The following is a 14,756-nucleotide window of genomic DNA, read 5'->3' as shown; positions in this document are numbered from 1 at the left end:
TGCCGAGCCGCAACCAATCCTTCAGCGGGCTGCCCCTGAGCGACGGGGCTGCTGTCTGCTCAGACCCAATTACCCGGATGGAATTCAAAGCCGGCCACCGCGTCAGCCAACAGGAGCCCGGGAAACCAGACGTTGTTAATTGAGATTGCACCTGCTGAGAATTAAACAGCCAATTAGAGGCTTCATGGAATCCTTCCAGGCTCCCTCTAGGCCAATTACCGAAGAAGCTTCCACCTCCCCTAACCTCGGAGAAAATCAGCGCTCCCGAAGCTGGGACCGAAGTGCGAGAGCGTGGAATCACTCATGTGTGTCATCGTTCGCAAAAAATTAGTGCCTTTGTGCAGAGCCAGTGTCACTCCACAGCCCAGTGACCATGGAGAAAGCAGCCTTATGATGGGCGATGCTCTGCCACTTGTTTCCTCTGCGATCTTTTGCCTTGATTGGTCCTATATCTACTGTGGCAGTGACTCAGGTGGTATGGGAAACATTTTTGGGGGAAAACCTAAAACAGGCGGCGTAGAGTTGGAGAGGTTGAGGGGAAGGAGCTACGCGGAGGAGTGAAGAGACGATGTGGACGGACAAGGCAGCAGGAGAGATGGAGAGGAACCCGAGTTCGAGCGCCCCGTGGTAAGGGAGCTGCGGGTGGTGCGGGCGTCAAGGGTTCCCCTTTTCCTAAGGATGGAGGGGAACGGGTCGGGGGATCAGCGCAAACGCACAAGCCGGGGGTCATTTCTCGGGGGGGAGGGGCGGAGTTTTCTTTGGAAGCGGGCATTCCAGCCGCGGTCCAGGACCCTCGACCGTTAAGGACGGTTGGGCCCTACTACCGCCTCTGTGCAAGCCTCGCAAGCCGGACCCTGCACCCCACCCCTCCCCGCTCCGCACCCGGGCTCACCCTGGGACGCTGGGTTGGGCGCTCCTGGTAACGCGCGGAGGGCTTTTGCTTTAGCTTCTATTGCTGTGCCGGGCACACGATAAGCACTCTGAATGTTTAATGAACGCGAGATTGTCTCTTTGGTGAACTAAAGCGATCTATGCCTTGGGGCCTCAGGTTTTCGTTTTGTATTAATTTTTTAAATGTGTATTTTGAATAAGTAATACACATTCTACAAAATTCGTAAGCATAACCGGTGATTACAGTGAATACCGTCTCCTTTCCCTCAAGAGGCAGCCAGTTTTACCAGATTCTTGTAAAATTTTCACGAGATATTCTATAGTAAATATATACATATTTTATGTATTTATATATATTTATTACTCAGTCGATAACTTACTGTCCATACTGTTTTTGCAATTTCCTTTTATGTAGCCTAGATAGCTTATCATAGTAGCACAGGTATTTGCTTCATAGTATGTTTCACGGTAAGCCTAAGGGATATATTAACATATGTTTAGTCAATCCTTTCACATGTTGATGCCAAATATATGTCATTTGGCTCTTGTATATCTGTATAATAAATGCTTAGGACTGCAAATACTAGGTCAAAGAAATGTGTGCATTGTTTTTTAATTGGATAGATACAATTTTGCAAAATCCCTTCCTTGCAAAGACTCTTCTCATTTTCGTTCCATCGGCAATGTTTGGAAAAAAAAAATTGGTAAGTATAGTATGTATTGCCAAACTGCCTTCCACAGAAGCTTTAAATTCTCTCTCCCATCAGCAGTGTATGCAAGGGACCTGTTTGATAACGTATGCTTTCTGATTTTTGACAGTCTCGTAGTGTAAATGTTATTTCATTGTAATTTTAATTTCCATTTCTTTTAAGTCAGGTTGAACATCTTTTAATGTTTAAGTGGCTGTTGTATTTTGTTGGTAAATTGTTCATATACTTTGTTCATATTTGTATTGGTTATTTTGTCTTAATATTTGCTCCTTGTTCGTATATAAGTTAAAAATGGTTTTCCCTTTTCTCAGTTTGTCCTATGTCTTTTTACTTTTGCTTATGGTGATAGTTTTGCTGTGCAAATCTTTTTTATTTTTTATGTATTTGAATTTGTCACCATTTTATTTTTTATATAATTTTTTAAATGTTTATTTTTGAGAGAGAGAGAGAGAGAGAGAGAGAGAGAAAGGAAGGGAGGGGCAGAGAGAGAGGGAAACAATCTGAAACAGAGCCTGATTCGGGGCTCGAACATCAGGAACCACGAGATCATGACCTAAGCCAAAGTGGGGGGCTTAACCCACTGAGCCACCCAGGCACCCCAAATTTGTCACCATTTAAAAAATAACTTCTGGGTTTCCTATGATATTTAGAAAAATCTCCTACTAATATTATTAAGAAATTCTATGTTTTTTATTTTTTCAGTTTTTATTTCACTTTTTTTTTTTTTTTTTTTTTTTTTTTTTTTGAGAGCACACGTCTACGTTTGCTGGGCGGGATTGGAGGAGGCAGAGGGAGAGGGAGAATCTTAAAACAGGCTCCCAATATGGGGCTTAATCTGGCAACCATGAGGTCATGACCTGAGCCAAAACCAAGAATCCTAGGCTTAACTGACTGAACCACCCAGGTGCCCCAGAAATTCTCCTATGTGTGTATGTTTTTAAAAATACTTTAATAGTGTCTTTTTGTATATGTAAGTATTCTCCTGGAATTTATTTTGGTGTAAAAGTGTGAGATAGAGATCCAACAACTTTGTTTTATCCATTCCTACTTATTGAGTAAACCCATATTTCCTCCATTATTTTTGAATGCTACCTTTATAAGACCCAATTGCCTGAATTGTATTCAGACCTGTTTCTGGACTTTTCATGTTCCATTGATCTGTCTATTCACATTGTAATTCTATACTGTTTTTAAAAATTAATGTACTTTATGTGTTTTTTCAACACAACTTTAAAAAGTGATGTACATGGGGCATCTGGGTGGCTTAGTCAGTTAAGCGTCCAATTTTGGCTCAGGCCATGATCTCATGGTGGGGGAGTTCGAGCCCAGAACCTGGAGCCTGCTTCTGATTCTGTGTCTCCCTCTGTCTCTGCCCTTCCCCCGCTCATTCTCTCTCTCCGTCTCAATCTCTCTCTCTCAAAAATAAATAAACATTAAAAAAAAAAAAAAAAACTAATGTACAATATACAAACAGAAAAGTGCACAGATGAAAAGAATACATCTTGATGAATTTTCAAAAATGTAACCAACACCCAGATCAAGAAACAGAACATTACCACTGTACCCAAAACCACTCTACACAAGGGGGTAGTCATACTCCCCTCAAGGGTAAACCACTCTTCTGACTTCTAATGGCACAAACTAGTTTTGCCTGTTTTTGTTTTTTTATATAAAGAGAATCACATGGTATGTACTTTTTTGGGGTCTGGCTTTTTTTGTTTGACGTTATTTTTGTGAGATTCAGCCATATTGTTGTGTGTAGTTTAAAACAATTTTTTTCATGTTTTATTTATTTTTGAAAGAGAGAGAGTACAGAGCCCAATGTGAGGCTCGAACTTGTGAACCTCGGGATTGTGACCTGAGCCGCAGTGGGACGCTTAACCAACTGAGCCACCCAGGTGTCCCTGTTGTGTGTGGTTTTAGTCCATTTGTTCTCATTACTACATAGTATATTGTGGAAATATACCACAATTTACTTTTTGATTGTGCTGTTAATTTAATTTTGATTGGAGCCTCATATTGTTAGATTACCCAAGGGAGAATTGTATTTATGATACAGATTCTTCTTACTATATACACATTTAAGCCATTGGTGTCCCATCAGTAGCATATTAATGTTTTTGTCTTATAGACTTTATTTCTTGTTAAAATTATTCCTAAGTATTTGAGTGCCTTGAGTGCAATATCCATTTTTACTTTTAAAAAGGTAAACGAGTAGTTCAGACCCATTCAGTAGTTCAGTAGTTCAGGCCTGCTTTATGAAACCATTATCTTTTAGCTCCAATAGGACTTGGTGGGCAAAAAGTAATGAAGTGAAAGTCCAAGAAGGATTACAAATTAACAAACCACAGGAGGAATTTCTTAATCAGAGCAGCAAAGAGCCAGGTGTAATCACTTTTCCCAGAAACACTTTGAAGGAGGGTTGACTTCTAACTGGCTGGGCAGGGAGGTTGGGGAGTAGAAGGGATGATTCCAATCCTATCTGGGATCTGTCATCTCACGCATCCCCCAAGAGCCCAAGTCAGGATTGAAAGATTGGGTTATGAGGATGGGATTGGGTAAATTGCAATTTTTGTGTTCTCATCTCCAGTTCTGAAGAGTCCTCTTTCCTCGAAGGGTGTTCTGAACAGGGTGTGGGAGTAGGTGATACCAGTTAAAGGTCTGTGTTTTCCAGAGCATTCAGTGAACAGGTGTTTCCATTCAATAAGCCAAGCAGGAGAGCAGACTTTAGCTAGAGGGCCAGGCAGTGAGAGGTTCTCAAAGGCAGTAGGCTGGTTCCAGAGCCTTTGCTGCTCCCAGAGTTCCCTTCCTGGACAGCAGGCAAACAGGCAAACAGTCCAGTCAAACAACATTGAGCCACTTGGGTTTTTGGAAAACAGCACTCATATCTCCCTTTGCCCGTTGTAAGAGTTCTTTTTTTTTTTTTAATTTTTTTCAACGTTTTAATTTATTTTTGGGACAGAGAGAGACAGAGCATGAACGGGGGAGGGGCAGAGAGAGAGGGAGACACAGAATTGGAAACAGGCTCCGGGCTCCGAGCCATCAGCCCAGAGCCTGACACGGGGCTCGAACTCACGGACCGCGAGATCGTGACCTGGCTGAAGTCGGACGCTCAACCGACTGCGCCACCCAGGCGCCCCATCCCGTTGTAAGAGTTCTTACAGAGCCCTTCTTCCCCATGACTCAAGGTTCTGCATCAGAAAGCAGCAACCCAGAGGGTGGGCCTTAGTATCAGCAATTACCCTGGCCTTGCTCTTTAGCTCTGACTGATGGATTGTGGTGGGCGTCATAAGAGAGAGCTGCTTCTCTGGCCTCCACCACTTAACTCTAGTCTTCCTACTTATTTCCCCTTAGAGTAGTTTGGAGAAGAAGGACTCAGGATCCCTGGTCTCAAGTGCTCTCCATCCTGAATCACCACCACACTCACTTCTTTAAGCAAAAGTGCCCCCACCCCAAAGTCTTCTGCCTCCTCCTGAGAGATGGAAGCTGGCTCTAGGAGGAGAGCAGGGGAGGGGAGAAGCTGGAGGCCCTAGGGACCTGCTATGACCCATGCTAGTGTGTGCTTTGTGCTATAGTCCTTGCCAGCCTTTTCTCCTTGTGTGTGATGGACCCGGAGAGTACGTACAGGCCGGTGCTCAGCCTCCCCTCTCCACCCAGTGCTTCTCACAGTAGACCTTCTTCACCTGCTTTCCATCCAGGCTGCAGTGGCTTCAGAGTGACTGAGAACAATCCATGCACATTTTTGTTCATAGCTCACACCAGGCCTTCGCAGAGGGGTCTGTGACTCAAAAATGCTCGCAAGGCTTTCATCCTTGAATCAGGGATCCAGCACAGCAAAGGAAATAGAGAAATTAGAATATATCAGGGACCGGGGCTCCTGGGTGGCTCAGTCAGTTAAGTGTCCGACTTCGGCTCAGGTCATGATCTCACGGTTCGTGGGTTCAAGCCCCGTGTCAGGCTCTGTGCTGACAGCTCAGAGCCTGGAGCCCGCTTCAGATCCTGTGTCTCCCTCTCTGCCCCTCCCCTGCTCACACTCTCCCTCTCAAGAAAAAAAAAAAAAAAAAGAAGGAATATATTAGGGACCAAAATGGTGGTGAGTGCCCAAATGTTGCCAGAGTGTCTTGGGGTCCAAGCTTCTCTTAGCTGAGGTGAGACTGTCTCTGAAATGGAAGAGAGGGGGTGGAGAGGGCAGGGTGGGGTGACCTCAGGAAGGTTCTGTCAGGGAGGGGTGGGCACACTCTTCCGGAGCGGACAAAGCCTGTAGACTGTCCTGCTGTACTAGATTCCTGATCAGCTTCCTGTACCCTAAGAGCTTGCTGAGATTAGAACCCAGAAAAGGACCTAGAAATGTGAAGCCCCCAATCGTGAGAGGCTCTGTTTCTGGCAGCCAGGATTTCAATTCGGCCCATCCCCGGGAATTGCTGTCCCTTTCTGGCCAGTCCCTGGGGCAGAGGCAGCTGAGGGGACTGAGAAGAAAGGGTAGCCACCAGCCAAACAACCCTCAGCTTCCTGAGTCAGGTGCCTCAGGGGTCCTGAAGGTGGGGCACCACCAGCAACTGGCTTCGTCCCCCTAAGGGGCTGGCTCAGAGTGGCAAGTGGAAGAGCACCTGGGTCAGGGCCCCATGGCTGAGAGGCCCTGCAGACGGGCTGAAAGAGCAGGCAGTGACTAGGACAGCACAGGTGGTGGAAGGCATTTGGGCTTTTAATTTAATTTGATTTTTTAATGTTTTATTTTATATTTGAGAGACAGAATGTGAGCAGAGGAAGGGCAGAGACATGGAGACAGAATATGAAACACAGAGCCCGACGCGAGCTCGAACGCATGAGCAGCAAGATCATGACCTGAGCCGCAGTCGGTCGGATGCTTAACCCACTGAGCCACCCAGGTGCCCCAGGCATTTGGATTTTGAGTCTGACAACCTCGAGTTCAAAAGCAGCTCCCTCACTAACTAGCTGTGTGTCTTCAAGCAAGTGAATTTATTTGACCTTCAGTGGCATCAGTTAAAGTGTCCTGTGTTACAGAGTTCGTGGAAGGATTAAATAAGAAAACAAATACAAAGCCACCGACACAGCATAGGCTCTGGATAAGTGTCTTCTCTCTCCACTCCTGCACAGCCCTGGGGATTTCCCCACAATGTGACCTGTAACATCCCTGAACGTGAACACACACCACTAGCACATGTCTCTGGTTGCATTTACATGCTGGTTTACACACACACACACACACACACACACACACACACACACACCCAGCCTGTACAGTCGCACTTGGCTAAGGGCAGCCTTCCCCAGCAGGTCAGATAGGGACCTGGCTTGCTGATGATTGGACAAGCTGTGGAAGTACCCATCACAGTGACCTGTCACATCAGAAGGCTTTAGGAAAAACCGTGTTAAGGAAACAAGGGGTGGCAACTGGGGGTAAGTCCACTGGCGTCCCGCACCCCGCCCTGCCCCAGGAATGTGCCTCTCAAGGGATGCCACGCCCACCTCTGCTGAGAAGGCCCTGTCGTGCCCAGAGGTGGTGTGTCTGCAGCTGTGCTGTCCAGGAGATTGGCACTGGCCATGTGTGGCTTTTGAGCACTTGAAAGATGGCTGGTGTCCCTGAGGAGTGGAATTTTAAATTTATTTCAGTTAAGTTAATTGAAATGTTAAAACTGATACTTGATTTGGTGGAAAACTTTTTAACATGTTTGGAACAACTTGTGTGAACCTACTTTTTCAACAATGAATTTTATGAAATCTAAGAACAGATCAGATCTTTCTGGTGAAAATTCAGTGAGATGTGCTATAAATGTAAAATATACACTGGATTTTAGAGACCTAATATGAAAAAATAATGTAAAATATTTCAATAATAATTTTCATATTGATAACATGCTGAATTGATAATAGTTTGGGTACCTTGGGTTAAATAAAATATAGTATCAAAGTTGATTGTATCTGGGTTTTTTTGCTTTTTAAATGTGATACTAGAAAATTTGAGATGACATGGGTGCCTCACGTTCGATTTCTGGGCAGAGCTGCTCGGGAGACTTTGGGACTCGGCAGCTGTGGCCCCTGCTCCCTGCGTCACCTGTGCCCCACTGTCTCTGGGGGCTTCCCTGAGATTTCTCTGCACAATATTGCTGTTTTTGCTGTCTTCTGCATTGCAGGGTGGGCAATGAGAGTGAGAACCTCTAGTACTTGACCCCCAAGTCCCAACCTAGTAAGCCTGGGATGGAGGGTTTTGGAGAGGAGAGAAAGGGCTGTGTGGGGGCTGGGGGGAAGCATGGTGGAATCTTTCCGGTGCCTTATAAACTGGAGAGGGGAGGTTGTCAGGATGCTAAGAGAATTGTGAGTGTGTGGCGGGGGCAGGGTTGGAGGCTCAGGGGTACGCTTTTCTCTAGATTGTTGGATTCTCCAGCCTCCCTCTCCCAACCTCCTGTTCTCATCTCTGACCCACCCCCAGAAGCCCACCAGGGCCCCACTGAAGAGCTTGCCTGCTGGTCAAGTCTGGCTGCCTCCTGGATGGCATCTGCTTCTCTCCCCTGTGGGGATAGTTTGATCTGGGAATCTTCTAATGAGTAGAGTCTCCTCGGAGCAAGGAGCAAGGACGAGAGCAGCAGGAATCAGCAGGAGGCTGATGATGCTTGCATACTGAGGGGTGGGTGGGGGCCCTTGAGGGTGGAGGGGAGCTAAGGACACTGAGCAGATGCTGCTGCAGAGAGACCCAGGGCCTCGTGACTCCCCACTTCTCAGTCCTTCCTCCCTGCCCCTCCTGTCCCTTCACTCCTCCCCTTCTGAGATGCTGAAGCTGCTGCCTCTTGAATCTCTCCTTTTCCCTGGCTTGGCTTTGCCACCTATTTGAAGCACGCTCAGAGCAGTCAGCGTCTCCTCTCAGCCTGCCTCTGCGTCTGGGGTCTCCGTTAGACAGTAGCCTCTATCCAGAGACAGCTTCCCACCTGGGCTGCGCTGAACAGGGAACAAGAGGCCCCTGCAGAAGGGCAGTGGAAATTAACTAGGCAGCCAGATCCTGTTGCGGCCCCTTCCCTCTGCTCTCCCTACAGTGTGCAGTGCCCTTCCTGCCTGGTTCCTCCAAGCCTGGTCCTGCCGGGTTCTCGGTCTGCCTGCTGGGACAACTGCAGATCTGTGCTTTTGTTAGGCATTTTCTAGGAGTTCCCTTTGTACTTTCCCCCTAGGGTACTAGGGATCTGTGATTGGGGGATCCCAACAAGAACTGGAAAGTAGGGAAGGAGCTAGGTACCCCAGGCTGGAATTTCTTCAGAGGGATCCCTTGGAAGGTGGAGGATCCCTCCTTCTCTAACTCCAGAGTACAGGGAAAGGGCCGAAATGGAAACAGACTGAGAGTTTCTCCAGAACATCTCTGGGCCTCCTTTGGTGTTAAGCTTATATGTCGGGGAGGCTTACATGCTCAGTGGGCAGGCAGAAAGGGTAGGAAGGGAGAGATTTGATAAAAATGAGGGGGGAGAAAGAGTGAAGTAAAGAAAACTCCGGATATCACATTAATTTAGACTGCTGCTGTCATGGCCTTTTGGCAGCAAGTTTAATGATGTGACAGATGGGGCAGGTGCTGGAGGCCTCATGCAGACACAGCCAGTGTGCAGTCTCCCCCCCCCCCCGCCCCCCTGCATTGTACACTCACATCTTCTGAGCCTGAGATCCTTGGCCCTAGTTCCTTGCTCCTGGGGAGGAGCAAAAAAGAGACCAGAAAAGAGAGGTAGACTGCATGGTTGAGAAGCAAGCGGTGCTTCTCAGCCTCACCTCTGCAATAATCTCATAGCTGTGGTTAGCAATTGGTACTGGTTGTTAAAGGTGTCAGTGTGTGTGAACAAGTAGACTGGAGCCTTGGGGATGTTTCCTGCTTGGTGGAGGGGGGTGCGGGGAGGGCTAGACTGACTACAGGTCTACAGCTTCTGCTCCCATCCTCAAACTGCAAAAGCAGGGGGGAGGCAGACCTTCTTGAGAGGCGTCATTAGCTGTTGGCACGATGCAGGCGGGGGTGGGCCTAGGTTCTGGTTCAAGCAACCTTGGTTTTCTTCCCTTTTGGTATCCGAAGCTGTCTTGGCTGGAGCTCCGATGTGGAAGTAAAGGTCAGAAGAGCTTGGCGGTGACCCGGTTACCCCCCGAGTTCTTATCCCCTGAGGGCCGAGGTGCCACAAAGTCAAAGGTCATGTGATGTTTGACCCGGCCTTTGCCCTTGCTCCAGAGGGCAATGAGGCCAAAGCAGAGGGTCACCGAGGTGAGGAAGGGGAGGAAGCCAACTGCTAGCACCATAGCTACGCCTCTGCTATCCAGGAAGAAGGGCCCTGGGATCCCTGGCGTGGTGATGTTAGGGTCAGAGAGAGTGCCATTTGGTGGTTCAACTTGGAGTACTTCGAGCCAGGTCCTCAGGGAGTCATTCCCAGCAACATTGCTGACCACGCAGACATAGGCCCCTCTGTCCTGCAGCTGCACCGAGCGGATCTCCAGCGTCCCATCCTCCAGGACCCTCACTCGCCCAGCCCTTCCCAGCCAAGGGCCCTGAGGCCTCCTCCAAGAGACCGTGGGCGCTGGGTCTCCGTCTCCGGAGCAGGAGAAAACGGCCTGCCCCCCCTCCTCTGCGATGACCCATCGCGGCCCAGACTTTCGGATCAGGGCCGGTTGGCAAGTGAAGTGCCCTGGAGGCAGGATGTCTGAGAACTCCCTCAGGCTCTTGCCCTGCATGTGCCGGGGGCTGGCACAGGCAGGGGATGCCGCACCGAAGTCCAGGCGCCTGCGCAGCTGGAGCAGCCAGAGGAGGCGGCAGTCACATGTCAGGGGGTTACCCGACAGCCGCAGGGTGACTAGTTGGTCTGGGGAAGGGAAGGCCGTTTCCTCCAGTGTCTGAAGGGCATTATCTGCCACGTCCAGGAGGTGGAAAGCGGTCAGGCCGTGGAAGGCGTGAGCGGCAATGGAGGTGAGGCACGCTCCCGCCAGCCGGAGCTCCTGCAGCCGCACCAGGGGACTGAGGCTTCGGGCGGGGATGGCTGAGATGGGGTTCTGAGACAGATCCAGGACCCTGAGGAAGCTCAGGTGGCGGAGCGCTTGGCAGGGTACTGCGCTCAGATTGCAGCGGGTGATGGCCAGGTTGCTGAGATTGAGCCCAGCCAGGCTCCCAGGCTCCAGAGCCCCCAGAGATGGCCAGGAGTGGATCTCCAGCTCCTTTAGCTGCCCCAGCCCCCGTAGTGCCCCAGCTGGCAGCCTCCCAATATCCAGTTCTCGAAGCCTCAGGGCCACTAGTGCCGGGAGGCGGGCCAGGGCCAGGCCGGGCACTGTGCTGAGGTTGCAGCGTTCCAGGGTGAGGGTGCTCAGCTGGGCCAGCCCTGCCAACGCCCCTGGAGCCACGAACACCAGGTGATTGTCCCCCACCTCCAGCTGCCGGAGGCTGCCCAGCTCCCCAAAGGCTCCGTCAAGGAAGAGGACAATGTGGTTGAGGCGGAGGTCGAGCAGCGTGAGGGCAGACAGGCCTGAAAAGACCCCGGGTCCCATGATTCGCAGCCGGTTGCCCTGTAGCCTCAGGGTCAGGAGGCTTTGGAGGCCATAGAAGGCCCCAGGCTCAAGGGTGGACAGCTGGTTGTAGCTGAGGTCCAGTTCCTGGAGCAGGCCCAGGCGGGAGAGCATTCCGCGCTGAAGCCCCCACAGGCGATTTCCACTCAGGTCCAGGAGCTCAGTGTCCACCGGGAGTCCCCCAGGCACAGCCTCCAGTCGCCGAAGGGGGCAGAGCACTGCCCGGGGCTGGGAGGCACAGTCACACACGGCAGGGCACCCACCACAACTGCCTCCAGACAGGAGGAGCAGGAACAGGAGAGGGGGCCATGGGGGCCAGGCTTGCTTTGGAGCTGGACCCATAGCCTTCCCCTCTTCAGTCCTGGAATAGATGATGACATGGTCCTGTTTGGAAAGTGACTTCAGACGATGGTGACCCTGGACCTCCTGGGCCTCCGTAGAGGAGAGGGAGATTGAGCTACCTGTGTCAGCATCACCAGCAAGTAGGGCAGACCCAGGAACAGTTCTGGGGGACTGCCTCCTTGGGGGGCTCCTGGGCCTCCTCTCTGGGGAATCTCTGCTTTGCTCTCCCTCCCAGCCCTGGGTAACAGGCCGAGTGCCTCCTGGCTCATGGAACGTGAGTGAAGCCTAACTTCAGCCGGGAAAGTTGTACGTGAATGGACAGGAAGCGGGGAAGTAATGTTGAGTCTCCCCATTTTCTTATGTCTGTGAGATCCAGGAATACCGCAGGTCCCTTCTCCCTGACACTTGTCTTCCCCAAGCTCTGCCCTCCGCTCTCTGCCCACCCTGTTCTCCCATGTTATCTATCCATAGCTTTGTCTATCTGTCCATAGCTCAGGGGGAATCACATGCTTGGATTCTGATGGGAGCGCGGTCCTCACCTTGACGAAGTCCTCCAGGGCTGGGAAGTATGCTCAGCTCTGTGCCCCTGGACTCCACCTACTGCCCCTCTGCCCTTCTGGAGCGTGGCCCAGGGCCTGGGGCCCTGAATTAGCAAGACCCAATCTCCCTGAATGCCTGTGTGGATGACAGCCAAGCAACACGTTAGCCATGGCACAGGCTACCGGGGGGCACCCGAGTCCCTCATGAGAACCCTACCCGCAGCCCCTATAGATGACACTGTGGTGTGTGAGGGACCCAAGGGATGCCTGGGTTTTGAGTGTTGTTGCTTGGTCCTCAGGCTCAGGCTCCTGTTATATCCCTCCTCGATAGTGTTTTGATTTAGTCCAACGTGGGAATCTGAGGGAGATCTCTTGTCCCCAAACAATACACAAGAGACAGACTGTGAGCCAGGGAGGCATAGACAAGGAGGAGAGACAGCACCTGGCCAGATGGTGTGGGTGGGGAGCAAGGGAGCCCTTGGCTGGCACAGCTGATCTCTGGGCACAGGCCGTGTGCAAAGCATGTAGACTGCAAGTGGGTTTCTGGGAACCAAGGGCCTGGGCAGAATCAGGATAATGGCAGGTATCATGGCCACTGGGGACTGGTCAAGGTGACAGTGGAGAAGGGGCCCCATAGGTGGTGAACTCACTCTCACCTCACCGTGTTAAATGTCAACAGGGCATTGAACCATGGAGGGGAGGTGTTGGGACCAAGAGGTAAGTGATGCTCCCTAGGAGGCAGGATGCCTGGGTTTCTTTCTAGCTGCAGATCCAGATGGCCTTTGGGGCTTCAGGCTGTCTGTGCCCTGAAGGGTCAGCTTTCTGTCACACGCCCCATTTTCTCCCACGTGGAACTTTACCAGGTGGTGTGACTTCTTCCCATTGCGGGGTCGGGGGAGGGGGATCACATCCCTGGATCCTGATTGGAGTGAGGATCTGCACCCCTCCTCTAGAAGAGTTGTTCTGGCGCCTCTCCCGCTGTAGTAGCGGGAAACCAGAGAGCAAAGAGGCCCGGAGAGCAGAGGGATGTAGGACACCATCCTGAGGCTTGGGAGGAGAGAGAATGGTGCGGGGCAGGCAAAGGCAGCTGACCAGGCTCCTCTTGTCCCTAGACCGACCTGGCAGGTATCTCTGGCATGCTGAGAGTTCTCCAGGGACAGACGTGTCCCAGTCTCCCTCGTTGTCCCTACTCCTGTTCTGGGAAGTCCACTCGACAGCTAGCTCTTTATCACTACCACTGCAGCTACTGCTCCTCCTTTGTGCTCTGCACTCAGCAAAAGTGCACTGAAGCATGTAACCCAGCTTCCCTCCCTCCCCCTTCTGTCAGTTTCCTCTTAGTCCCCAAAGCCTGCTGGCCCAGGGGCTGGGGGATCTAGGGACAACCCCTTTTCTTTATTTATAACGTGGCTAATTTAATCCCAAACTTCCCTCGCCAGTCTCCATGGCTACAAGACTGGCTTCCAGCCACTTCGCCGGAAGAAATGGGTGTCAGAACCACTTCTTTCTTTAGATGGGGTGGGGTCTCGGGCATCAACCCTTCAAGGAGTAGGAAGCTTTCTTCTTCTTGTCTCTATGTGGCAATCCAGAGACACATATGAACCTTTAAAGCAGACCTGACTGGAGACATGGGGACTTGCGTGGGGAGGGGGCTTTTAGGGGAAAGATTTCTGGAATTTCCATACTGATAGTGGAGAAACCCTTCCCAGAGGTAGAGGAAGCCCTGGGGAGACGGAGGGAGGTCTCTTTAGAGTCTTTCCCCATAGAGGTGTCTGGGACATTTTAGTTTTCCCATCAAAGTCTGGTGGGGCCAGGATCAATGGCTGGTTGGGGTGGGGTGGGGTGGGGCAGGGGGGAGGGGCAGGAGGAGCGCAAACCCTCTAGCCTGAAAGGGACGCTGGTCTGGCCTTGTCTCTGAGAATATTGTAGAGAAGGACAGCTGCAGCTTTGGGACAGGAGGTGGGGGCACTTACCGGAGAAGCTGGAGGGCGGCATCAAGTTGGACACTGCCTCTGTCCAGGGCTGGGGGCCGTCCCATTCAAGCTGCACCCTGGGCCGCCGGGCCTCACTCCCCTCACTGCCCGCTGCCCTGCCGCCCTCCCGCCCGCCTGCCCGCTGGGGCTGCTGTTGCTGCTGTGGCCGCTGCTGCCAAGACCGAGGTAGAGAAAAGAGCCAGAAAGCATTTCTCCTTTTTTTTTTTTTTTTTTCCTCTCTCTCTTTTTAAACCAGGCGAGAATGAGTCTGCAGCAACCCTGTTGGTGCAAAATAAATAAATAAAGCAACCAGGGAGGGCTGCAGCAAGAGCCACTACAGGATGGAGAAGGGGAGGGAGCGCAGACGGAGACTTTGGGGTCTAGGAAGGGTCAGGAAGTGGAGGCAGCCAGCAGCTCTGAAAGGGTCTCTGGTGGACATGCTGACTCCCCTCTGGGGAGCTCAGGGACAAGCACCTTCCTCTCCCAGATGCGGCCTTTCAATCTAAATGCCCCCCATGGGTATCATTTTGTGGGGAAAGTTCTCCATCCAGAACATCTGCTGTGGAGCTTAGTTTGAGACTCCTGTGGGGGTTTCTGAGGAGCAACTCCCAAGCCTCCCTGGGGGCTGCTCAGAGTGGGGGCTGCGATCCTTTTGATGCTCATGGGTTGCTGGGCTGAAAACCTGGGTCTCCACACAGGAATGAGACAGGAGAGAGCAGCTGGTCGGTGGTCTGATTTAAGACCCTCCCCCCTCCCGGCCCCCACCACACATGCCCCTG

At 51.2% G+C, this 14,756-nt stretch overlaps 1 protein-coding gene and 1 long non-coding RNA gene across 2 annotated transcripts; one reads left to right on the top strand and one right to left on the bottom strand.

The window, feature by feature from the left end:
• The first annotated feature begins 121 nt into the window (after nucleotides 1-121).
• On the top strand, nucleotides 122-7,533 carry LOC125159525 (uncharacterized). The gene is made up of 2 exons (XR_007149807.1): nucleotides 122-627; nucleotides 6,346-7,533. It is a non-coding gene; the product is annotated as an uncharacterized LOC125159525 (long non-coding RNA).
• Nucleotides 7,534-9,226: 1,693 nt separating this feature from the next.
• LINGO4 (leucine rich repeat and Ig domain containing 4) lies at nucleotides 9,227-14,060 on the bottom strand. The gene is made up of 3 exons (XM_047848008.1): nucleotides 13,978-14,060; nucleotides 12,008-12,143; nucleotides 9,227-11,487 (listed from the first exon to the last, which is right to left on the bottom strand). The coding sequence occupies exons 1-3, from the start codon at nucleotides 13,997-13,999 to the stop codon at nucleotides 9,693-9,695; spliced, it is 1,953 nt and encodes a 650-aa protein (XP_047703964.1). The 5' UTR covers nucleotides 14,000-14,060; the 3' UTR covers nucleotides 9,227-9,692.
• Between the last annotated feature and the right edge of the window lie 696 nt (nucleotides 14,061-14,756).

Source organism: Prionailurus viverrinus, unplaced genomic scaffold, assembly GCF_022837055.1.
Source record: "Prionailurus viverrinus isolate Anna unplaced genomic scaffold, UM_Priviv_1.0 scaffold_50, whole genome shotgun sequence".
Taxonomy (NCBI): Eukaryota; Metazoa; Chordata; class Mammalia; order Carnivora; family Felidae; genus Prionailurus; species Prionailurus viverrinus.
This window is presented reverse-complemented; position numbering and strand designations above follow the sequence as displayed.

What these genes read in the sequence shown, in the direction of transcription:
- LINGO4 (XM_047848008.1), bottom strand. Translation starts at nt 13,999, where the DNA reads ATGCCGCCCTCCAGCTTCTCCG. An exon ending in GCCGCCCTCCAGCTTCTCCG is followed by an intron (nt 12,144 to 13,977) that starts GTAAGTGCCCCC and finishes TCATCCACACAG; the next exon opens with GCATTCAGGGAGATTGGGTC. An exon ending in CCCTGGAGGACTTCGTCAAG is followed by an intron (nt 11,488 to 12,007) that starts GTGAGGACCGCG and finishes CATCTATTCCAG; the next exon opens with GACTGAAGAGGGGAAGGCTA.